This window comes from Oncorhynchus clarkii, chromosome 7 (genome assembly GCF_045791955.1).
Source record: "Oncorhynchus clarkii lewisi isolate Uvic-CL-2024 chromosome 7, UVic_Ocla_1.0, whole genome shotgun sequence".
In the NCBI taxonomy this organism is placed as follows: Eukaryota; Metazoa; Chordata; class Actinopteri; order Salmoniformes; family Salmonidae; genus Oncorhynchus; species Oncorhynchus clarkii.
In genome coordinates, this window is record NC_092153.1 from 50,179,438 (window position 1) to 50,206,517 (window position 27,080).

Here is a 27,080-nt window from a genome sequence, read left to right on the forward strand (position 1 = left end):
ATTAAGCTTTCTTGACAGGCAGCAGAAGTAACCATGTCTGATGTAATCCATTCCTGGCCATCTGGCAATATTGTTGAAATGCATTGGAAGTTTACACCAACTTTATGAATGTCCATTTTATTACATTTTTTCCTTTTTATTCCAAGTACAAATTGCAAATATCCGGCACAAATATTTGTTACACAGATTATCAGCAATCAACAATTTACATCACTACATCAAACATGTCTACCACAAAACAAAATGCATAGTTAAAACAAGAAGAGACCTTAATAAATAAAAAAAACAATTGTGCAATTGTCCTTACACAAAAAATCTCATTATAAAAATTCAAGGACCATTTTTGTTATTAACTAGGGATTCAAATCAATCAGAAATATTTACATTTTGGTATGGCTTTCTGGAATTTTTGTTTATGTTTAATGTATTTGGTAACAGTATTACAATTGTAACATACAATATCGTTCATGTCAACAACATTGGTAGTGTTCAAAAATCTAAATATGTACTCTGTAATGTTTTCTCCAAAAATCTATCATAGATTTACATTCTTAGAAAAAATGCATAAGATTTCCACCTTTTTTGCAGAAAATATATATAATACATATATATCATCAACATCAAGAAATGTGGACACCGTGGAATTATATGGATGTATAGTATCTTATGCATTAACCCTGCTTTTTTCCAGACAATGTCAGGAATTAACATGTTCCAAACAAAATGTACCTCTAGGCATACATTTGTTCCTTGAATGGAAAGTGTCTTTATGTATTTGTTACAACAAGATTTTTTATCCAGCACTTACAGGCTAAGTGCTGGATAAGCTCTGTGATCATCACCAAAGCTAAGATTAGTTTTTCTTAGCGTAGTCAGACCACTAGGAATGGCTTTGATCACAGAAATAAACTCTCTGAAAGGTATTGGAAACTCATTCAATGTAATAAATTGTTCATATGAAAGAATATTACCCCTGTTGTCGAATACATCAAGAACTAAGTTAATATTTCTTTCATGCCAGCTAGGGTAGAACAATGACTTACTCCTTACAGTTATTTCTGAATTATTCCACAAAAGAGCATTATGCAGGGAAAAGTTGTGTAGGGAAAAAAAAATCCAGGACATTAAAGCTTGTTTGGGAAACCTACCTAATTTAGTAGGTGATATTTCAGGAAAATAATTACATTTCAGTAAAAATGTAAGACCAAATGGATTCTGTATTGACGGAATATCTTTTCAACCAATTGACCTTGAACGTGTTATTTTTGTCAACAAAATCCAACACTACCAGACCTCCTTCAAATCTCTTATCTCAGAGGATAGACATTTTAGTTTGTAAGACTTTTACAAATAAGAAATGCCTTGTCAATCTCATTACAGGTAGAGGGATTTACAAATAAAGACAATGAGATGGTACACAAAGTGAGACAGTCCCTCTGCTTTGGACAGAAGCACTCTTCCAAGTGTAGATAGATCCCTTTGTAGCCAATTATTAAATATGTAGTTTGTTTTCTTAATTTTAGGAGAGAAATTCATATGTGTTCCTAAATATTTAGCGCAGTCCTTTACAGGAATATTGTATATTTATTTATCATTAGAGTCATATACTGTAAACATAAGATTTCACATTTAGAAACATTCAGTTTTAATCCAGACGCAATAGAGAATGCAGTGATGGCATTAAGGGAATGGGCGACCTGGTCTTTGTCTTTAAAAATATTAGTATTGTTAGCCAGCTGGTAAATTTTTATATCTCAGTCAAAAATGTATAAGCCATACAAATTTGCATACCAAAATGAATAAGAAAGGTGAAGACAGACATCCCTGTCAAACATTTATGTTGATATTGACTCTTTTGGATATATTAAGGTTTTGTATCACAGAACTCTTTAGATCTTTGTAACACATGTGAATGACTTTGATCAAATTTTTACAGAAACCGAAAGAGAAATTAATGTTCAACTGTGTCAAAGGCTTTACAGAAGTCTAAACATAAAATAACAGCATCTGAGTCAATTGCATCTGAATAATATATAAGGTCCAAGACTAAACTAATGTTGAAACGTAACCTCTAGTGACTCCCCATCCCGCATGAGGGAGCGTATTCATCGACTGACACTAATTAGCATAACGCAACGGACATAAATATTCCTAGAAAATATTCCTATTCATGAAAATCACAAATGAAATATATTTCAAGACACAGCTTAGCGTTTTGTTAATCACCCTGTCATCTCGGATTTTCAAAATATGCTTTACAGCCAAAGCTAGACAAGCATTTGTGTAAGTTTATCGATAGCCTAGCATAGCATTTTGTCCAGCTAGCAGCAGGTAACTTGGTCACGGAAATCAGAAAAGCAATCAAATTTAATCGTTTACCTTTGATGAGTTTCGGATGTTTTCACTCACGAGACTCCCAGTTAGATAGCAAATGTTCCTTTTTTCCAAAAATATTGTTTTTTAGGCGAAATAGCTCCGCTTGTTCTTCACGTTGGCTGAGAAATTGCAGTCACGAAAACGGCTAAAAATATTCCAAATTAGCTCCATAATATCGACAGAAACATGGCAAACGCTGTTTATAATCAATCCTCAAGGTGTTTTTCAAATATCTATTCGATAATATATCCATCGGGACAATTCGTTTTTCAGTAGGACCGATTGGAGTAATGGCTACCTCTGTATTTTACGCGATAATCTCTCTGGGAGCATCAGGTGACCACTTGCGCAATGTAGCTGCTTACGGATATTCTTCAACATAAATCCGTAAAACTACGTCACAATGCTGTAGACACCTTCGGGAATACGGAGAAAGAGTAATCTGGTTGATAGCCCATTCACTGCTCAATAGGGACGCATTGGAACGCAGCGCTTTCAAAACATGAGGCACTTCCGGATTGGATTTATCTCAGGCTTTTTCCTGTAATATCGTTCTGTTATACTCACAGACAATATTTTTACAGTTTTGGAAACTTTAGAGTGGTTTCTATCCTAAGCTGTCAATTATATGCATATTCTAGCATCTTGTCCTGACAAAATATCCTGTTTTACTACGGGAACGTTTTTTTTTCCAAAAATGAAAATACTGCCCCCTAGTCACAACAGGTTTGACACTATTGATTCGAAAACTGTGGAATTCATCCTCAAACACAGGGACATAGTTCTGAATGTAGCCTTCTTAACCATCTACCTGAAGTTGTGAGTTGTAAAGGTTTCATAAAAGGAATTGGCAAACGTTGATATTTCAGTGGGATCTTTTTATAATACATCATTCATTTTGAGTGCAGTTACAGATTTTATTTAGTAGTTTCTATTTTCGAGTGCAAATAAATAACTGGTGTTTCTTTCCCCCTCTTCAAATCATTTTGCTATTGATCTGATGAAGCACACTTTGCCAGATCTGTGTAAAACTGTTCTAACTCTAGTTTTAAAGATTTAAGTTAAAATCAAATCAAATCAAATGTATTTGTCACATACACATGGTTAGCAGATGTTAATGCGAGTGTAGCAAAGTGCTTGTGCTTCTAGTTCAATTCCAAAACTACTACCTTATACACACAAGTGTAAAGGGATAAAGAATATGTACATAAAGATATATGAATGAGTGATGGTACAGAACGGCATAGGCAAGATGCCGTAGATGGTATCAAGTACAGTATATACATATGAGATGAGTAATGTAGGGTATGTAAACAAAGTGGCATAGTTTAAAGTGGCTAGTGATACATGTATTACATTAAGATGCAGTATATGATATAGAGTACTGTATATACATATACATATGCGATGAGTAATGTAGGGTATGTAAACAAAGTGGCATAGTTTAAAATGGCTAGTGATACATGTATTACATTAAGATGCAGTATATGATATAGAGTACAGTATATACATATACATATGAGATTAGTAATGTAGGGTATGTAAACATTATATTAAGTAGCATTGTTTAAAGTGGCTAGTGATATATTTTACATCAATTTCCATCAATTCCCATTATTAAAGTGGATGGAGTTGAGTCAGTGTGTTGGCAGCAGCCACTCAATGTTAGTGGTGGCTGTTTAACAGTCTGATGGCCTTAAGATATAAGCTGTTTTTCAGTCTCTCTGTCCCTTGATGCACCTGTACTGACCTCGCCTTCTGGATGATAGCGGGCAGTGGCTCGGGTGGTTGTTGTCCTTGATGATCTTTATGGCCTTCCTGTGACATCGGGTGGTGTAGTTGTCCTGGAGGGCAGGTAGTTTGCCCCCGGAGATGCGTTATGCAGACCTCACTACCCTCTGGAGAGCCTTACGGTTGTGGGCGGTGCAATTGCCATACCAGGCGGTGATACAGCCCAACAGGATGCTCTCGATTGTGCATCTGTAGAAGTTTGTGAGTGCTTTTGGTGACAATCCGAATTTGAAGGTTCGGCTCCTGAGGTTGAAGAGGCGCTGCTGCGCCTTCTTCACGACACTGTCTGTGTGAGTGGACCAATTCAGTTTGTCCGTGATGTGTACACGAGGAACTTAAAACTTACTACCTTCAGACTCTAATTATTGAGATAATTATCTTTCTTTAGAAGACTGTCAAGATTGCTCATTTAAAACCATTATCTAAGGGCGGTGCACAATTGGCCAAGCGTCGTCTGGGTTAGAGGAGGGTTTGGCCGGCCTGGATGTCCTTCTCCCATCGCTCTCTAGTGACTCCTGTGGCGGGCCGGGTGCAATGCACGCTAACAGGGTCGTCAGGTGTACAGTGTTTCCTCTCACACATTGGTGCGGCTGGCTTCTGGGTTAAGAAATTTTATTTCAAGAAGCAGTGCGGCTTGGCGGGGTCATGTTTCGGGGGACGCACGGATCTCAACCTTCGCCTCTTCCAAGTCCGTACAGGAGTTGCAACTATGAGATAAGACTGTAACTACCGATTGGATATCACGAAATTTGGGAGAAAAAGGGCGTTCAATGCGAGAGAAGAATTGGGTCATGGAAGTAAATGGGAAATTCTTCAAATTTAAAGTCAGCGATTTATCTATTAAACATGCCAAAGAGTCGAAGCAACAAAAGCACCTTAGATAATGTTTTTTAATTATTTTGCAAAAATGTATTTGGCTATTGATTTGATGTTTCCATTGAAAATAGGTTCTTTAAGAAGTGTGTTGTTTAATTTCAAATAGCCTCGATTACCCTTAGATAATCTACATCTAGAACAAATTGTAACAAATAGGGGGAAACTAGGAATAAATCTATAATAGATTTTAGTGACATATTTTGTTGTCCAAGTATAACCCCTTGCATCCAGATTGAAATAAGACCAGGCATCAACAACAGAGGGGGGTTGGAAAGTGTTCATATAAAGTTATAGTTGGAGCGGTAAATTTACTCTTGGCAGTACTCACAGTCCAAGTGTGGTGTCATGTCACAAGAATCAACCAGCAATATTTCTTCCTTTAATGAACACATGTGGACCCTTGAACCCAGCTTTTTTGCCCTCTTGTCGAGCATTCTTTATTAGCGGCCACAGCTTCTCCCTGGGAGTCTGATCCTGCGGTATACAGAGCCTCTTTGATGCAAAGCGTCTTCTAGTCCAACAACTTGTTCCCCTTGGCCGCTTTCCAGATGATCTCCCTGTAGTGGCGCATGGTGAAGCACAGAATGACGTTGCGAGAAGGTCCGTCAGTTCTTCGATTCCCAAGTCGATGAACAACGTTGATCACATGTCTTAGTTTGTCTTTGATGCACGGAGCCACCTGCCCCAGGATATGATGACGGCTTCCCTGATGTCCTCTCGCTCTACCTTTCTTACACCTCGGCAGCTGGGGGCAGACAAAACATGTTGTCTCTGGGCAATTGGGTGTCATTGGCAAAAGTGGGTATGTAAGTAATCCATACTAGAGGTCTTCACGGATCCACCTTTACCCAAATACCCAAGACCCGAACTGGGACCCAAGAGGGTCCGGATCTGATATGATTGTCATGGGTCTCGGGTATTTGTAATTTTAACTGACTTGTCCGGGAGCGTCCATACAGGTCCAAACGCGTCTGCTGCAGTGGAGAGAAATAAATTGTATAATTTATGCCGCTGCTCTTGCTTTTCATAAGAGTGGAGCATGGCACTTGTAGCTTGTTGGCCAATCATAAGTCATCAAAGCGGCAATAGGCAGTCATAGATGATGAAACAGAGAGATGAAAGATAGATAAATTATTATTAGAAATGTTTTGGTACATTTTGGGGAGAAGGCTGGCTTCCCTTGGCATCCAAGAATACACACCACTGAGGCTACAACAACCAAGAGCCAACAGGTAGGCAGGTTGCTACTTAATATTCTGAATTAAGTGATTGGTAACTGTAGGATGATAAAGCTTGTGCACTGCAGTCTCAGTTGGCAAGCTTAACTAGATTTTCCCAGTTTGATGCAGTCCAAGACAGGTACTACGTAATCATATTGATGCTAAATAACCTAGCGGTGGCAGCTATTAGTCTACTGTAGCACAAGTCGGCTTGGTTGGTTGCGGTCTCTCGTATCTCCCTCCCTCCCTCCTACCCGTGTCACTCGCTCACAGTACGGCCCCTCCCCCGCCTGCTAGAGCGGCACCTCTCTCCTTCTCTGGCTTTATCCACTCTGGTTAATAAAGTAGCTTAAAAAATGACTTTTCTGCTGCTTTCCTAGCTCAGACCTGGTCTGGATCTGGCCAGGCTGTACCAGTAGTGGCTGAGTACCTCCCTCTTGAGACCATCGTAGTTAGCCACCTGTTCGCTTGTTGGGCCCTTAATGAACTGAGCTATCAACTCGTCCATGCCGATACCGCGGAAACGTCAACCTTGATCCGACCACGTTGTCAAATGCCTCGTTCTCCACCACTTGTGGCAGATCAGTGGGTTTGACTTACTCACCAGCCCGCCCCAATTAGTCCTGGCCAGACCCGTCGAGACCTGGCACATCCAGCAGAGGGAGCCACCGCCGCTTGATCTAGTCTCCGTCTGTCACCTTGCTTCAATGAGTCTCCCCCTGGTGGCTGACCCGCTGTACGGTATCGTAACTTTTATTCAAGTATGGCAATTGAGTACTTTTTCCACCACTGTGCGACCGCATCATGAACCAACCAGCTTGTTCCATTTTGGTAGGGCAAAGCTCACCAGTCAATCCATCAAAGAAAAGCTAAGAAATAGGAGAAAGGCTGCATTAATTAAACCAACATGCTTTTGACTAAACAAGGTTATGAGGAGAGGACAAGCTTTCCTATGAAGGAACAGGGTTTTATGTGGAGGGGTGAGAGAGAGAGGGAGGTGAGCTGTTTAAAGTTGGGGAATTTGAGAGGGGATGTGAAAAGGGGTCTGAGGGTTTGAAACAAAGGATAATCCCTATAACTGCTGTCCCATTGACTCTACTGTATGTAGTTGATACCTTATGCTGAGGGTGTAATGTAGATGATAAATTGGTTTGGCAGAACTGCAACAATATAGCTAGCTAATACAGAAAGCGCATCTAGGATATTACTTAGCTAAGCCAGCATTTTTTCATACAACCATTGCCTGGGGAACTGTTTGGGAATGTACACAAGTGGTTGGGGCTTAATTATGTTTCTGCTAAGTGCCATGGAATTTGTAGAAGCTGAGTAGAAATTTAAACCAGTGGAAACATTGGCCTGTATTTACTAGTGCTGGTTGACATTACTGCGCCCTCTGTGAGTATTTGATTGGTTTATACATCAGCTTGTAATCCAATAGGAACCAAATGTCCGGAGACTTAGGCTAGACTTGAGAAGTAGGGGAAACACTGGCCATTTGCAATAGAGCAAAGAGTGAGAGAGGAATGGATGGAGGAAGGGTGAGAGAGATCGGGCAAGGGATGGAGGAAGGGAGAAAAAAGAGGGACAAAACGTACTGTTCATGAATGATGTGGTATAAAACAATCCACAAAGCCATGCTTGTCAGGATGGGAAGTATCCATGTCTCAGGAGCATGGAATTAATTAAAACCATCAGTTATTGTTTTGAGGGAGATATTGGTTCCAGCGTTCTTCAAAATATATAGTTAAATTAATTTCAAAGCTATTGAAATGAGTACACACAGACATTCTCGGTGGTCTTGTGTATTGTGAGTGTGTTATTTTGTCTGTGCAAAATAGTTAGTTAGAACCATATGCATTTTTGGGGGGGCCAACACAGTCAAACACAGTGTTATTCCCGCCGGATCCTCTCTCACCAGCCACATACAGTGCCTTCGGAAAATATTCAGACACCTTGAATTTTTCCACATTTTGTTACATTGCAGCATTTTCTAAAATGTATTAGATAGTTTTTTTCTCCTCATCAATCTACACACTATACCCCACAATGACAAAGCAAAAACAAGTTTAGAATTTTTTTGCTAATTTATTAAAAATAATAAACAGAAAAATTACATTTACATAGGTATTCAGACCCTTTACTCTGTACTTTGTTGAAGCACCTTTGGCAGCGATTACAGCCTCTATTCTTCTTGGGTATGACGCTACAAGCTTGGCACACCTGTATTTGGGGAGTTTCTACCATTCTTCTCTGCAGATCCTCTCAAGCTCTGTCAGGTTGGATGGGAAGCGTTGCTGCATAGCTATTTTCAGGTCTCTCCAGATATGTTTGATCGGGTTCAAGTCTGGGCTCTGGCTGGACCACTCAAGGACATTCAGAAACTTATCCCGAGCCTCTCCTGCTTTGTCTTGGCTGTGGGCTTAGGGTTTTTGTCCTGTTGGAAGGTGAACCTTTGCCCCATTCTGAGGACCTGAGCACTCTGGAGCAGGTTTTCATCAAGGATCTCTCTGTACTTTGCTGTGTTCATCTTGGCCTCAATCCTGACTAGTCTCCCAGTTCCTGCCGCTGAAAAACATCCCCACAGCATGATGCTGCCACCACCACGCTTCACAGTAGGGATGGTGCCAGGTTTCCTCCAGGCATGATGCTTGGTATTCAGGCCAAAGAGTTAAATGTTTCATCCGACCAGAGAATCTTGTTTCTCATGGTCTGAGAGTCTTTCGGTGCCTTTTGGCAAACTCCAAGTGGGCTGTCATGTGCCCTTTACTGAGGAGCGGCTTCCATCTGGCCACTCTACCATAAAGGCCTGATTGGTAGCGTGCTGCAGAGATGGTTGTCGTTCTGGAAGGTTCTCCCATAGAAGCTGTTGATTGGAGAAGATACTGTAACATTTACTTTTTACGTAATATACTTTTCTGTGCTGACCGTCACTATTTGTACCTAACAGAATGCATGAGAAAAGAACACTAGTTCAAGCATCTGTCAGATGTTGATTGCTTGAATCATTTGAATAACACAGCTGTTTAACTCCTGATAATCACATTAAAAAATGATCTGTTTGGACAAACACACAATTTCCTTCCAGCTTTATAATTCAAAATTATGTCATGCCAGCCCATTGAACATTTTCCTGCATTAGGAAACAATCCATGGAACAACTCACTTGTCCTTCCTTCACCGCAATGTAGGCTTGATTATTACTTATAATAAACTCTGCAGGCCATTACGTGATCTATTCTCTGTAAATGAGTAGCACAAACATAAATCTGAACTTTTCCTCAGGCTTGCCCTTGGAAAGCAGCCAAAGCTCACAGTAAAGAAAGGAGCAGTCCCCTTAACGAGAGGCAGACCAAATAAGTGTGTTATTTCTCCTCCTTTTATGCCAGGGTAACCATGGTGTTGTATTAATATGTATTTTGCCATCTTGAGAGATGTGATAACAGACTTCCTTCATTTGATGGGAGGTGTGTGTGTGTGTGTGTGTGTGTGTGTGTGTGTGTGTGTACAGCTGTCTGCTTGGAGAGGTTATGAGTGACATGGTTTAAACACCACAATTAATAAAAACAACAGAACGAAAGAAGAGAGCATGTGAGACAGAGAGAGAGTATACCACTTAGTGTAGATGAGTTTGGATGTGAACTTTCAATGTTTCACCTGGAGGTAAATGTAATTGTGCTGCCAAATGCATTTGTAATGCTTAAGTGTTTTTGTGTAGCTGCTGAAGAATTGTCATAATATTTTACTGCAGGTGCTCTAACTGTTATGCTACAGGTATTCCCCTCCGTGTCACACGATTGGAGGTTTTATTAGACAGCTGTGGCCCAAAGCATAGTTGAGATAAACAGATACCAAAGCCACATACTGAGAGGATAAAATACACGTTATTTTAACCCTGTCTGACACCCCAACAGCAGCAGCATCACAAAATCTGTCACACTTCAGTCTCAAAGCCTTACAGTATGTGTGTGTGTGTGTGTGTGTGTGTGTGTGTGTGTGTGTGTGTGTGTGTGTGTGTGTGTGTGTGTGTAATTCAAATGCAATGCATCTTGATCCCCTGTCTCTCTGTGTTCCTCAGGATGGATGAGAACTACAACATCATCCCCCATGGGGTTAACTTCCAAGACCCAATCTTCCCAGACACACCAGAGAACCACCGCATGTTCGCCAGCCTCTTCCAGTTCTCCAACTGCACGGCCGGAATCACAGTCCACACCTACACCCCAGAGTGGGAGGCTTTGGAAGACAGCCGGGTACGAATTAAGCTTATCTATCGCTCTTGTTTTTGTGTGCCTTTGTTACAAAAGTCTTAACAGCATCGCTTAAACAGCAGCTCCTAAACCACCAAAGAGCAAGACCGGCAAAGAAAAACAACCTAGGTTGGAAGAATCTCATCAAAACACATGCAGGAAACCTTTGACAGACACACTATAGACAGCTGATCAAATTTCCTTGCCATTCCCCATGGCTGAGGTAGCATGTAGCGTTGCATATTGTAGAAAGTCTTCCATGATTACCTGCACTTGATAGACAGGAAGTTTTTAGTAAAAGGTAGCGCTGCATAGTATTATGTTTAACTTAACCTCCCCTTAAAACTTCTTAGGGCTGAGATCCCGCTAACGGGATCAATATGACAACAGCAAGTGAAAATGCAGGGCGCCAAATTCAAAACAACAGAAATCTCATAATTAAAATTCTTCAGACATACAAGTATTTCACACCATTTTAAAGATACACTTCTTGTTAATCCCACCACAGTGTCCGATTTCAAATAGGCTTTACGGAGACAGCACCACAAACGATTATGTTAGGTCAGAGCCAAGTCACAGAAAAACACAGCCATTTTTTCCAGCCAAAGAGAGGAGTCACAAAAATCAGAAATAGAGATAGAATTAATCATTAACCTTTGATGATCTTCATCAGATGACACTCATAGGACTTCATGTTACACAATACATGTATGTTTTGTTCGATAAAGTTCATATTTATATAAAAAAATCTCAGTATACATTGCCGCGTTATGTTCACTAGTTCCAAAAACATCCATTGATTTTGCAGAGAGCCACATCAATTTACATAAATACTCATCATAAATGTTGATGAAAATACAAGTGTTATACATGGAACTTTAGATACACTCCTCCTTAATGCAAACGCCGTGTCAGATTTAAAAAAAGCTTTACGGAAAAAGCAAACCATGCTATAATCTTAGCACTGCGCTCAGAGCCTAAACAAGCCAAAAAGATATCCTCCATATTGTGCAGTCAACAGAAGTCAGAAATAACATTATAAATATTCACATACCTTTGATGATCTTCATCAGAATGCACTCCCAGGAATCCCAGTTCCACAATAAATGTTTGTTTTGTTCGATAATGTCCATCATTTATGTCCAAATAGCTCCTTTTGTTAGCGTGTTTGGTAAACAAATCCAAACTCACGAAGCGCGTTCACTAGGAGCAGACAAAATGTCAAAAAGTTCAGTTTACAGTCCGTAGAAACATGTCAAACGATGTATACATAATCTTTAGGATATTTTTAACATAAATCTTCAATAATGTTCCAACCGGAGAATTCCTTTGTCTGTAGAAAAGCAATGGAACAGAGCTCACTCTCACGTGAACGAGCGTCACGAGCTCAAGGCATTCTGGCAGACCTCTGACTCATTCCCCTCTCATTTGCCCCCACTTCACAGTAGAAGCATCAAACAAGGTTCTAAAGACGTTTGACATCTAGTGGAAGCCTTAGGAAGTGCAATGTGACCAATATCCCACTGTATCTTCAATAGGGAATGAGTTCAAAAACAACAAACCTCAAATTTCCCACTACCTGGTTTGATTGTTTCTCAGGTGTTTGCCTGCCATATGAGCTCTGTTATACTCACAGACATCATTCAAACAGTTTAAGAAACTTCAGAGTGTGTTCTATCTATGCATATATTAGCAACTGGGACCGAGTAGCAGGCAATTTACTCTGGGCACCTCTGGGCATCTTATTCATCCAAGCTACTCAATACTGCCCCAAGCCATAAGAAGTTTTAACCCCCAATTAGGGAACAGTGCCTATAATGAAACAGAATGCAATAGGAGCAGTGGTGTTTTGAACCCCACATTTTTAGCCCCAAAAATATGAATGATACTTGAGTTAATAAAGCCTCCATACAAACATACAAACATGGTATTTATTTTGCTTTCTTGAGTAAAGCAGCTCCAAAATGCAGGTGTTTCAGCCTAACTCAGTGCTTTCTGTGGTGGTGGAGCAGCCAGCAGAAAATGCGGAGTGTAAGGGTTGGTAATATTCTCTAGTTGCGCCGTGATTGGCTTAGTGTTCTGTCACACATGGGGACACTACATCACTGACAATTCTAAGGGTAGAGCTCCAAAATTCAAGCCCCTTGGGAGCTGCCATAGAGTTACATTATAAGTGCCCATCCAAGAAGGCTCAAGGTCATTGGCCACAGATAAAATGATGTCAAATCACGTTATATCTACAGTAGCTTTGATTGGACATACTTTCAAAAACTTAGCCAGAAATCAAAGGGTAGGTAACACATTCGACACGCTGATCCTCAAGCACGGCCAGGCACGACTCCAACACCATCAAGTGTGTTTGCCGATGACACAACAGTTTGATTTGATTTGAGCATCATGAATCAAGTCAACAATCTACAGGCAAATCCTTTTTAATCCTTGTCATATGAAGCAAAATAATGAAGAGAAATTATAGATAAAAAGTATCGGTGCTCATCGGGCATTGGACATAAACATTATACAGCAAGTTGGAAATCGCACTTTCAACAATGAGTGGTTTGGAAGGAATCAGTGGCTAACTGTAAGCATTGCAAAGCAATCACTAGCCTGTTATTCATTGGCACTGGCCCTAAACACCTTCCAATGGATGAAACATGAAACACAGCCCAGAAAGCTGCTATACTGGGTCAAACAGGCACAGCACGCAAAACAGGATAGGACTACTTGTACAAATATTTTAACCCAGTATGTTCAAATTTTGGGTTGGCCGCATGTCCAGGCAGCCAATTAACTGTCTATGGTACTGTACTTCCCTTGGGAACTCTTTCCCATACAATGAAGACTGCAGAGTGATCCTAATGCGTATACAGGTAACTGCCAAAATAAAGGAAACGCTTGAGTAAATAAGGGATACAAAGTATATTGAATGCAGGTGCTTCCACACAGGTGTGGTTCCTGAGTTAATTAAGCAATTGACATCTCATCATGCTTATGATCATGTATAAATACGCCCAGTTGCCTGTTATTATTGCTACCATGTCAGAAGAAGAGATCTCAGTGTCTTTGAAAGAGGTGTCATAAAGGAGCAAAGTGTGTGGGTCTCAGTCACCAGATTCCGGACCAGTTGAACACTTATGGGAGATTCTGGAGTGACGTCTGAGGCAGTGTTTTCCACCACCATCAACAAAACACCAAATTATGGAATTTCTTGTGGAAGAATGGTGTCCCATCCCTCCAATAGAGATCTAGACACTTGTAGAATCAATGCCAAGGCACACTGAAACTGTTCTGGCAGCTCGTGGGGGTCCAAATCCTTATTAAGACACTTTATGTTGGTGGGTACGTGGTCCCAATTCTCAGTTTAAGGTTCTCTTTTCCAAGCTTAAAATTATAAACATTCAACATTGGCCATGCTGTCAATCCAGCATGATTTCTGTCGCACTCGTAACAAGTGTTAACTCAGAACTGGGAAATCTGACTTCAGTGAGTTCAAGACAACTTGGAACTCAGGAAAAAACTAGCTCCGACTGGGAAAATGCATTTTGAACGGTCAACTTCCAAATTGGAATTGTAAATTAGGAACTCGGGCCTCATTCTAGAGCTACTCCCGGAAGATCACTGACATCATCATGATTCAACCTTGCTTTTTTCCGAGTTCCAAGATGTTTTGAAAGCACCATAAATCCAGAGAATGTCACACTTTGATGATAAAGTTTGACAAAATTTGCCAACAGAGGACCGCCGCACCTCCTTCCTGTTCAAGTGAGTACAGCACAACAAGGTGAGTCCATAAATGTCTTGAATGCTGCTGCATAAATTATGTAATATGCCAAGGAGATATGTATACTGTAGCTAAGAAGGTAATACTAAGTTTATGTTGTGTAGTAAGCTGTTAGTAGCCCATGTGCCTCACCCTAATAATTTGGTCTATTTTCCCCTCTGAATTTTGCCTACCGTTCTGACTTGTTGGTGCACATGTAGCCTATAACCTGTTTTAGAGAAACGTAATCATCAAATATTGTAAGTGCTTTCATTGTTGGCTTATATGCCCCTTTTATTTATCATACGGTTCTGACTTGATGTACAGGGAGAACACTGTAAGAATGTTCTGAACAAACAGTTATATTGACTAAATCCGTCTTAGCTCGCTCATGAATGTCTTAATCGAAATTACAGATTGCCTCTTATCCGCTTGTCGTCCCCTTATGCCATAGTTTGTACATCTCAATTGTCATTAGAAACCATATTTGTTTAAGCATGTCAGCCATATCAGATATGTTGTTTTAAAAGGCAGTACATTTTTTTATCTGATTTCCCACTAGCTGATCATTGTCTGCAGCCAGCTCTGTGCGTAGTGTAATGAGACAAACAGGGAGAAGTGGTCAAGTCGATTATCCACGCTTATAAACACAGGGTTGCTACAGTTAAGGTTATTTGTGGTGGTAATCATTATTTTTGAGTACATTTTATGAGGGGGGTGTGTAAATTGTTTTTACAGTACAAGGGGATGGCCATGTGAAAATATTTTTTACATCCCAAATAGTGGCTTTGTAGTCAGGGCTAACCACAATCTTCAAAGGTCCACTGAGGAGAGGCTTGTAAGTGTAATTTGTTCTTTGTGGCTGGGAGACCAGAATTCTTTAGGTGGTGGATAGAGGCCTTACTCTGATGGTCCAGACAGTCAGACTCCCCTTGGTTAGAGCTCGCTGTGCTTCTCTCTCTAAGTGTCAATGCAGAATAGAGTATGTTGACTGGAGAGTAGGATGTGGGATGTGGCTGAGAGACAAGGAGAGGCATACAGGTTTTTTATCCATCTATGGAGTTTTCTACAATGAGCAAAGAACAGAAATGTATTAGACTGTACTTCTTGTAATGGCTATTTGACCAAGAATGAGAGGGATGGAGTGCTGCATCAGATGACCTGGCCTCCACAATCACCCAACCTCAACCCAATTGAGATGGTTTGGGATGAGTTGGACCGCAGAGTGAAGCAAAAGCAATCAACAAGTGCTCATCATATGTGGGAACTCCTTCAAGACTATTGGAAAGGCATTCCTCAAGAAGCTGGTTGAGAGAATCCCAAGAGTGTGCAAAGCTGTCATCAAAGCAAAGGGTGGCTAATCTCAAACATAAAATATATTTAGATTTGTTTAATACTTATTTGGTTACTACATTACTATATGTGTTATTTAATCATTTTGATGTCTTCAGTATTATTCTACAATGTAGAAAATTGTCCAAATTAAGAAAAACTCTTGAATGAGTAGGTGTGTCCAAACTTTTGACTGCTACCGTAGGTAAAACATTTTGGTAAAACTATATTTGGGTAGTCCATCTGTAGATGCTCTACAGGCTAACCCTAACCCTTATTCTAAACCTAATCCTAACCGTAACCTTAGCAAGCAGTTGCTTAGCGACAGATAGTTTGTTGATAGTAGGACCATCTTTAGAGCATTTACAGATGGACTATCTGGACTGTTCAAATTAAGTGTGACCAAAATATTAGATCAGTTTCAAAGCCCTGTCCCGTGGTCCTGATTTGAAGTAGGTTGAGGGAAAAGTGTGCCTCATACGCATTGCAAGATACTGAATGCTAGTAAACATGCTGATGACTATGAAGGCTACACATTTCTCCATAACCTATCCATGGTTCACCTCAGAGTTTCAGTGTCAAGATCAACGCCAGTGATTGCATCATAGAGTCCTGTACGGTCCCTTTATAGAAGCGAAAAATCTGCCATTTCAACATCTTTAGACGGCATTCATTGAATTCAAGATTTACATCAGTCTTCTCTGTTTCCAATCATGTGCTGACTGCACATAAAAGCCTTCTTTCACGGTGAAGGAATAAGAATTGGCTTATGTTTCCATTAATGACCACATCTCAGCTCAAATCTGTAATCAGAGGCAAAGCCAAGGAAATGCACAATGTTTTTCTTATGATTACACTCGTATTACAAAATAACTGAAAGGAATGGCTAGGCCCACAGGCTGGACTGTGTGACAGCACAACGCAATCAGATACTGTCATCATGCCACACAGACATGACTGTTACTGCTGTGTAAGAATGACATTCTAGGGACTTCACATGTAAAACGAATGATAATTACCCAACACACATGCTGTTATGATTATAGTCGTCAATTTCCTGCGCTAGACTGAAAATATCATGCCCATGGAGGTATCTTCAACTGGGACCCACAGCTGTTTTCCCTCAAAAACGTTTAAGATGTCCCTCTGATAACATGGGAAAATGTTCCACTAAGGCTGGAAATAAATGTATTAATGAAGAGATGAGTGTCAAAATTGCATGTTATGTCAATGATTCAATGGAACCTGGGTCCCTACCATTATGACCACAGTGATACATCATTCATCTGCCACTTGTGATTAGTATTTTTTGGTTTGGTTGCGTAAACAGTTGAATGTATCAACATTTTTCTAACTGGGTTGGCTGCCATGTGAAAGATTTGATAAGGATAGCATTCAAAGATGTCTACGACTATTATGTAGCTGTGGTGCAGGTGTGGATCATACGTTGGAGAAAGATGCACAGATCACAGTCCAGATTTTTCAACTCCAGACATTTTCAAGGGCAATTAAATAGGTATGTGTTCACAATGGAGCTTGTTCTGGAAAACCATAGAATTTACAATTACAATGACAGAAAGATGTGGAAATGGGGACTTTACTGTGGGTACCTCTGGTCTGAATGAAACACATACTCAGGCAAACAAGCTCCATCTCTCCTTCCAAATGTTTTGGATACCTGGAATTTGCTGTTAAGAGTTACCTGCTGAGTGGCCTGGCTGGTCTAGCAGTAATGACGCAGCCTCCAGCACATACTGTATATACTATATACTGTATACAGTGTCGGCATAGGTTCTAATCTGGCCTACTGCTATTTGACAAAACCTCATTGTTTTTTCCCTATTTACTCAGTGATCGATAGAGCTATTGATACCATATCTTATGACAAACAACTTACAGTGCCTTCAGAAAGTATTCATACCCCTTGATTTTTTCCCACATTTTGTTACATTACAGCCTCATGCTAAAATTGATTAAATAAAAAATGGTCCTCATCAATCTATACACAATACCCCATAATGACAAAACAAACAGTTTTTTAGACATTTTTGCAAAAGTACTAAAAATAAAAACTTAAATATCATATTTAAATAAGTATTCAGACCATTTACTCAGTACTTTGTTGAAGCACCTTAGGCATCGATTACAGCTTCGAGTCTTCTTGGGTATGATGCTACAAGCTTGACACACCTGTATTTGGGGAGTTTATATAAATCTTCTTATGGCGAGGAGTTCCCCTAGGGGAACCCCCCCCCCCCCCCATTCAGCTGAAAAGGTGGCGCGGGGAATTCAAAAATATTATTTAGAAATATTTAACTTTCACACATTAACAAGTCCAATACAGCAAATGAAAGATAAACATCTTGTTAATCTACCCATCATGTCCGATTTTTTAAATGTTTTACAGCGAAAACACAACATATATTTATGTTAGACCACCACCAAATCAAAAAAAAAACACAGCCTTTTTTCCCAGCCAAAGATAGAGTCACAAAAGCAGAATTAGAGATAAAATGAATCACTAACATTTTGATAATCTTCATCAGATGACACTCATATGACATGTTACACAATACATTTAGGTTTTGTTCGATAATATGCATATTTATATCCACAAATCTCAGTTTACATTGATGCCATGTTCAGAAATGCCTCCAAAATATCCGGAGGAATTATAGAAAGCTACGCCAGATAACAGAAATACTCATCATAAACTTTGACTAAAGATACATGTTCTACATATAATTAAAGATACACTGGTTCTTAATGCAACCGCTGTGTCAGATTTTTTTTAAACGTTACGAAAAAAGCCTACCATGCAATAATCTGAGACGGCGCTCAGACGTAAACATATTTCTCCGCCATGTTGGAGTCAAAAGAAATACGAAATTACATCAGAAATATTCCCTTACCTTTGATGATCTTTCATCAGAATGCAGTGCAAGGAGTCCTAGTTCCATAATAAATCGTTGTTTTGTTCCATAATGTCCAATACTAGTGTCCAATTAGAAGCATTTGCTAGCACTTTCAGCTCACGTGCCCAAAAGCTGACGCTGGTCCAGGAGAACTTGGACGAAAACTTCAAAAATATATATTCCAGGTCGAATAAACTGGTCAAACTAAGTAGAGAATCAATCTTCAGGATGTTATTTTCATATATATCCAATAACGTTCCAACCGGAGCATACGTTTTCATCTGCAGCCAAATGGAACAATGGTGACATCCACAGACAAATGCGCCACAGGGAAATTGCATTCTGCCAGGACAGTGACTATTTCCCCTCAAAGTTCACACCAGAGGCTCCATTCCACGTTCCACTGAATGAGGACATCTAGTGGAAGGCGTAGAAAGTGCTAACAGATCCATATCTTATTTGGAAGGGAAGAGGCGATGACTTAAAATTAGACACGCATTCAGAATTTCACTTCCTGTTTGGAAGATTGCCCGCCCTATGAGTTCTGTTATACTCACAGACATAATTCAAACAGTTTTAGAAACTTCAGAGTGTTTTCTATCCATTAGTAATAATAATATGCATTTATTAGCAATCTAGGACAGAGTAGGATGCAGTTCACTATGGGCACGCAATTCATTCAAAGTGAAAATACTGCCCCCTATCCCCAACAAGATCTCATGCTTCTCTGCAGATCCTCTCAAGCTCTGTCAGGTTGGATGGGGAGCTTCGCTGCACAGCTATTTTCAGGTCTCTCCAGAAATGTTCGATCAGGTTCAAGTCCGAGCTCTGGCTGGGCCACTCAAGGACATTCAGAGACTTTTCCCAAAGCCACTCCTGCATTGTCTTGGCTGTGTGCTTAGGGTCGTTGTCCTGTTCGAAGGTGAGCCTTTGCCCCAGTCTAAGGTCCTGAGAGCTCTGGAGCAGGTTTTCATCAAATATCTCTCTGTACTTTGCTCCGTTGATCTTTCCCTCGATCCTGACTAGTCCCTCAGTCCCTGCTGCTGAAAACATCCCCACAGCATGATGCTGCCCCCATCATGCTTCACGGTAGGGATGTTGCCAAGTTTCCTCCTGAATCGTGTTTCAAATGGTCCTTCAGGTGTCTTTTGGCAAACTCCAAGCGGGCTGTTGTTTGCCTTTTACTGAGGAGTGGCTTTTGTCTGGCCACTGTCCATCAAGCCTGGATTGGTGGAGTGCTGCAGAGATGGTTGACATTCTGGAAGGTTCTCCCATCTCCACAGAGGAAATTTGGAGTTCTGTCAGAGTGACCGTCCGGTTCTTGGTCACTTCCCTGACCAAGGCCCTTCTTCCCCGATTGCTCAGTTTGGCCGGGTGGCCAGCTCTAGGAAGGGTCTTAGTGGTTCCAAACTTCTTCCAATGAAGAATGATGGAGGCCACTGTGTTCTTGAGGACCTTCAATGCTGCAGATATTTTTTGGTACCCTACCTCTGTCTCGACACAATCCTCTCTCGGAGCTCTACGAACAATTCCTTCGACATCATGGCTTGGTTTTTGCTCTGACATGCACTGTCAACTGTGGGACCTTATAGAGACAGGTGTGTGCCTTTCCAATTGAATATCCAATTGAATTTACCACAGGTGGACTCCAATCAAGTTGTAGAAACATCTCAAAGATGATCAATGGAAGCAGGATGCACCTGAGGTCAATTTCGAGTCTCATAGCAAAGGGTCTGAATTCTTATGTAAATAAGATATACATTATAATTTTTTATACTTTTGCAAACATTTCGCTTTGTTATTTTGGGGTATTGTGGGTAGATTGATGAGGGGAAAAAAATATTTAATTCATTTTAGAATAACAAATTGTGGAAAAAATCAAAGGGTCTGAATACTTTCTGAATTGACTGTATATAGGTGAGGTCGCAATTTACGTGATCAACAGGCCATGCCAACAGCCAGCCACAAAATAAAATGAGCCAGGCTCTTTTACGCCCTCTTCCAAATGGTAGCTATAAATGCAGAGGTTGCGCACAGTGCAACAATATGATGAAGTGTGAAAGTTTCTGCCACCCACATAGAGGAAAACAGTTCCAAATAAATGACATTGTTATGTGCTCCACCACCCATGTTATCTACATGATTATATGTCCATGTGGGCTGTGTTATGTAGGTAAAACCTCTTGTTCTCTGAAACAGAGAATTAGTGAACATCAGGAGAAATGACAGGGATTTTCCAGTCGCAGTACATTTTAATGATCAAAAACATGACATTTCTACCTTTTAGATTTTGTGGCACAGAGAAAGTTAAGATATCAGACAGGGGAGGTGATATAAATAATACTCTGAGCGATGGAGAATGTTTTGGGATTTTCACTCTCCAGACATTATTTCCTGAAGGTCTTTATGATGAAATGCCCATGCATGTTATTTTGTAAATGTGAACATGAATTAATGCCACCACTTCAGATGGCGCTGTACCGAATGATTTACGAAAACTTGCTTGATGGGTCGATGTCCTCATTGTGGTTTTACAGATGTGTTTAATACGTTTTATGTTCACACTTTATTCGAATATTTATGAAATGCGCATTGTTATATTTGGTAACACTTGCTTATTTTCCCTTGACTCCAACCACATTTGATGTATTGAATGCATGTGGGTGGAGCTATGTCTACAATAGGGTGCTAATTAAAAAAACTCACAAAAGCTTTGACGAAGGCCGATACATAAAGCTTAATTAATAAAGAGCAGTGATACTATCATGAGCAGTGTGTGGGTTTCTTATTTTTTTCTCATCTTATTCAACTGTTACCATGTACCTGCAAAAAAGCTAGCTCACATGTGCAAGTGTCTTTTGAATTTTACAACTCCTGGCTAAAAAGTATCCAAAAGAACCAGGGAATCTCTTTAAATACAAGTAGACTTCATTGTTGGTCTTAGAAGATTTAACACTATCAACAAACATGATAGGTTACTCTCCTCAGTACTACCACTGTTAACTGATGACACCTGTCATCATTCTGAAGAAATGGCCTTGTGTTTATCGTTAATCATTAAAGTTGTGCGGCATGTGTCTTGAATGAAGGGAATATTCTTCAGTTGGATAGTATGTTCACCTACAACTTAGCTGTAGAAGTTTCTCACTCATTCTCTTGGAGATGTACTTTATCTCATACCAACCTGATATTTTTTAAACTAAAGTAAAAACACAGTAAATTAGCAGATATCTTTCATCCTGAATCTCAGTTTATTCACTTTCAAAGGATTAGGTCTAATTCGTGACAAATGAGGTGAAAATTATTAGAATCTGTCTCAGACTTTCCATCACTGAACTGGAACAGTTTCTAGATTTTTCAATCTCTATCGTTTGGCACAGAATAAATTGTGGCTTGACATGGCCATTTTAGCATATCCCCCTACAAGGCAAGCATTTGTTTTCTGAAATATGTTTCAAAGAAAGGAGATGGATATCTTTGCCTTTTGAAGTAAATTATATATTTCCAAGCATTAAGACTGTATCAGGCACTTGAGTAACCATAGGATCTAAAGATTCAGGACTGAATTAGTGTAACAACTTGGTTGGCGTTTGTGCAATGGATCATCAAAGGTCTAAAACAATGATGGGAGCAGCATGCTAAACAACAGCCTGAGACTTTATTCTCTGAACTCACACATCATCTGAATCAATTATGATCAACTTCAATCTGGTAAACTACAGGACTGACTTCCTGCTTCCTGTTTCTTCCAGCTGCTGTGCTCGACGGTGCAGAAGGCCCTCTTTGAGGAGGAGGAGCGTGTGAAGACTCTCTCCCAAAAGGTGCGTTCTCTGGAGAAGGCCAACAGCCATCTGCGGGACAAGGTGAAGAACATGAAGCGCCTGATACGCCAGGCCAAACGAGACACCAAGGACCAGAAGACCCTTCCAATGAAACAGCTGCACAACCTCGAGACCCCCCACCCACACCAGGACACCACACAGGACCAGAAAAGACCCGCCCTCAAAAATATCCTCACCAAGAAGCTAAAAATCTGAGCCCAAACCCGCCCCTACCACCACCACCTGTTGCACTGCAAACATGGACAGGCTTAAAAGGATATAAGAACTGTATAGAATGTGACATCAGGAGAAGGAGAAGTAGGCTATAGACAGGTATTGTATGTAATAGTGTATCATGTCAAAAGCTATGGAGATAGAGGAATTGCATACCCTTAATGTGATGCAGACTAGGCACACCTCTGTTACAAGAAAGTGCATTCAGCAAATCAGAAATGTTTTGTATGCTGAAAAAAACAACGATGCAGTAAAACAACGATGGAGGTTTCTTATTATTTTTACCTTCAATAATATAATACTATAGAATAGCCTTCATAATTTCTAAATATAAATCAAGTTATTTCATACACATATACTCTGTATGGATCTTTAAGGAATGCCTACACTACAATGCGATAAGCATTTATTGTCATTGCAATCACATTGTGTCACTCTGTTCTTACCACAGGAAGAGTAGCAGGACAATTTGAGGAAACCCAGCTAGCAATGAGGAATCGGCCCAGAAGCGGCCCTCTTCCGGGGGGCTGAACTGATCGAATCGGCCCAAGTACATCGGGCCGTTTCTGTCTACCGGAATTCAGCTGACTTTGACAGCATCTTACCAGAATCCCCCCAGAGGAGGCCTGATGCAAATGTAAATAAATGTATTAAAAATTACCCAATTTCGTAATTTTAAATATTACTTTTATACATTTTATACATACAAATTATACCTATCCACAAAAAAACACCATACACCTGGTGACCGTGTCAGCAAAGTCGCTACAGCGCGATGGGACAAGGACATCCCAGCCGGCCAAACCCTCCCCTAGCTCGGACAACGCAGGGCCAATTGTGCATTGCCTCATGGGTCTCCCGGGCACGGCCGGCACGGGTCTCAAACCAACATCTGTAGCAATGCAGTTTGCACTGCAATGTAGTGTCTTAGACCGCTGCATCACTCGGGAGGCTCCATCCACAAAGTTTTGAATGCTTATCAATTGCCTTGCACAAAGTATCAAAATACTAAAATACTACACAGGACTCTTTTTTTTATCACAGAAACAATGAGAAAATATGGGGAAAAAATTATAATGAAATGTTAATTATATAAAGCAGCCCGTGTAATCATCTGCCAGAGAGTAGCCCCAATCGGCCTGAGCCCCAAGTAATACATTTGGGCCAGATAACACACACCGGAATAGGCCCGAGCTCAATCCCCGCATCCTAGCCATAAGTAATACTGCCAAAGGCTGCACAGACTCAGGCTACATGACGTCGGCCACATGACTCTCAGCCGAGTGCCTCGACTCTCAGCCGGAATCGGCCCAGATCCACTGTGCTAGCTGGGAAACGTTGTCTTGGATCAAATGTGACACAGGCTGAGACGGCACTCTTTCTTCATTACGACTCACTGGTTATAGAACAGTGAGAACAAAACAGACGGGGGTTCGCTTCGGTTGTTGACAACATGTAAGCTGTATTTAGTCTCCAAATGTTTATTGAAAACGTAAATACATTTGTACAATGAGGACTTCTCTCAAACACCTCGTTACACTTTTTGGTTAGCAAGCTAGTGAATTTTAGCCATTTTGGCATTGACATGAAATCAATGAAAACACATCAAGAACAAGATAAAACTAGCTGAAACGAGCCAGCTACGAATCGCAAAATGACATCTTCTTGTCATTTTTTCTAGCTATCTGATCATTCAGAATCATAACAAAGCAAGGCCACATTGATGTACACTCTTCATTTCTGTGACGTTGTCAGCCAACCCGTCTATACAACTGCTTTGTTACAAACATGTATGCTGGGGGATATGGTAATCACAAAGTCTCATCCCACCGGGCCTTCCTGACCCCCTATCTCATCCAAACCTTGCTCCCATATCCCCCTTTCCTAGTTCCCCTCATCTCAGTACCATAGAGTAGAGATCAGTGCTTCCTCTGTGAAGCCTTATCCTCCTGTGAGGGTATAATATTGAAACAATTAATAACATTCTGATAAATAAGATGAGGTGTTTGAGCTATGTTGGCAGGTCACGCCCTGTAATTTTACACACCTCTCACACCCCAAACATGCCCAGGCAAAATACTGTGCCTTCCCCAGAGTGGAGTCCGATGCCAGTCTCCATGCCAGGTGAGATGCTGCCATGGTAGCTGACACCTTTTTGAGAACTAGTGGGAAAGTCAAGGAAAGGCCTACAGGTGTGGTGGCAAAACCATGCCAAATACCTCACACTGCTGCCCTGAGGATGCGAAACCCAAAACAGTCATACTGGTTAAGAACATCTGCTAAATTACTTGAGTGTTACATGTAAAAGGTTACATTCGGTCCTTAACAACTGATGCTGGATCACCTCCACAGGGTACAGGAAGATTGATTTAGTGACAACACAGACGATAGACAACACAGATGCTAAACTCTTAATACTGTATCCATGGCTCTGATAAGCTCTCCCGACCCTTCCCTTCTCTCCCCAGTCCCAACTATAACCATTACACACTAAACAACAAATTCTGTTGAAATCTAGATGTTTCTCATTTTGCCAGTTATATGGTTATTATTAATCAATAATAACTTTATCCCAAGGGCTTCCAGGTTAATTTGTTATTTTTTTAAGATCCCATCTTTTTGTGGGTGGTTTTATAAATTTCTATTGAGTGAAAAATGTCTTTTTATATTTGAAACAGGGTGCTGAGCACTCAATAAATACAACCACTAGCCAATGAGGTGTGATGTGGTACAGTAAAATATTTTTCTGTGTCAGAACTGAGAGGAGTCCCTAGTCTCCTATTATGTGTTGTACTTGGCTTTTATGTTTGTCCTCTTCAAACAATACTCATTTGGTTGCCTTTAACCTTAGTATATTCATGTATGACAGCAAATAATGAAAAAAATAAACTTTTTTTTTTTACATTTGTATCGCCATCTTGCTGTTTGTCAATAGTATGAGCTTGTAGTTTTATTATTAGCGAAAATGTTATGATTGACTTCCAGGCATCCATATCTACTGTAGCATCGCTAAGATCAACCTTGATCATTCCCTAAAACTGATCCTTGCCACATACAGTATCTCATTAAAGACCAGTACTGATTAGTAACAAACAGGTCACTGCATCCCGATGGAACAAGATTGTCATAATCGAGCAAAGAAATTAAATTCAATGCCTGTAGGACGTTATTATTTGGCACACTTCAGACACATTGAGGCTCTTATGATATTATATGTGTTTGTTAGGTCAAGCCCACACTTCTCGCAAACACAATATATACAAAACTATGTGGGCACCACTTAAAATTAGTGGATTCATCTATTTCAGCCACAACCTATGCTGACCGATGTATAAACCCGAGCACACCGCCATGCAATCTCCATAGACAAACATTGGCAGTAGAATGGCCTTACTGAAGAACTGTCATAGGATGCCACCTTTCCAAAAAAGTACGTTTGTCAAATTTCTGCCCTGCTAGAGCTGCCTCAGTCAACTGTAAGTGCTTTAAGTGCTGTTATTGTGAAGTGGAAACATCTAGGAGCAACAACAGCTCAACCACAAAGTGGTAGGCCACACAAGCTCACAGAATGGGACCGCCGAATACTGAAGTGCCTGTTCTCGGTTGCAACACTCACTACCGAGTTCCAAACTGCCTCTGGAAGCCACTTCAGCACAATAACTGTTCGTCGGGAGCTTCATGAAATGGGTTTCCATGGCCGAGCAGCCACACAAAACCCTAAGATCACCATGCGCAATGCCAAGTGTCGGGCTGGAGTGGTGTAATGCTCGCCGCCATTGGACTCTGGAGCAGTGGAAACCCATTCACTGGAGTGAGGAATCAGGCTGGACCACTTGGCAGTCCGACAGACAAATCTGGGTTTGGTGGATGCTAGAAGTACGCTACCTGCCCCAATGCATATTGCCAACTGTAAAGTTAGCCGTCTTTCATGGTTTGGGTTAGCATTTCGCTACATCCAAAATAACGTCTGCTAAAGATGTGTATGTGACCAATACAATTTGATTTGATTTGATGAGGGATGAAGCTTTTTTTTCTTCAAAGTAGCTACCCTTTGCATTAATGACAGCTTTGTACACTCTTGGCATTCTCTCAACCAGCTTCATGAGGAATGCTTTTCCAACAGTCTTGAAGGAGTTCCCACATATGCTGAGCACTTGTTGGCTGCTTTCCTTCCTTTTTATTCTCTATTTTGGTTAGGTCGGGGTGTGACTAGAGGGGGTGTTCCTATCTAGGTTGTTTTGTTTCTATGTTGTCCTGGTATGGTTCCCAATCAGAGACAGCTGTTTATCATTGTCTCTGATTGGGGATCATATTTAGGCAGCCATTTCCCCACTGTGTTTTGTGGGATCTTGTTTATGTGTAGTTGCCTGTGAGCACTCCATAGCTTCACGTATCGTTTGCTTTATTGTTTTTTTTGTGCGGTTCACTTCTAATAAAATATGTAGAACCGATTTCACGCTGCACTTTGGTCCGAATGTTCTTTCGACGATCGTGACGGAAGATCCCAC

At 40.6% G+C, this 27,080-nt stretch overlaps 1 protein-coding gene across 2 annotated transcripts in view; it reads left to right on the forward strand.

Annotated features, from left to right (window-relative positions):
- Positions 1-25,476, forward strand: part of LOC139414291 (coiled-coil domain-containing protein 3-like) — a 39,284-nt gene extending 13,808 nt beyond the window's left edge. The window contains exons 2-4 of one of the 2 annotated variants that reach the window (XR_011634870.1): positions 10,339-10,513; positions 22,270-22,671; positions 23,024-23,112. Coding sequence is in view for 1 of the 2 variants with exons in the window: in XM_071162202.1 (XP_071018303.1) it covers positions 10,339-10,513; positions 22,270-22,554 (460 nt within the window). In the remaining variant the exon portion in view is untranslated. Of the gene's footprint in view, positions 1-10,338; positions 10,514-22,269 lie in introns of both variants that reach the window. The other variant, XM_071162202.1, reaches the window with a different exon arrangement.
- Positions 25,477-27,080: the final 1,604 nt, after the last annotated feature.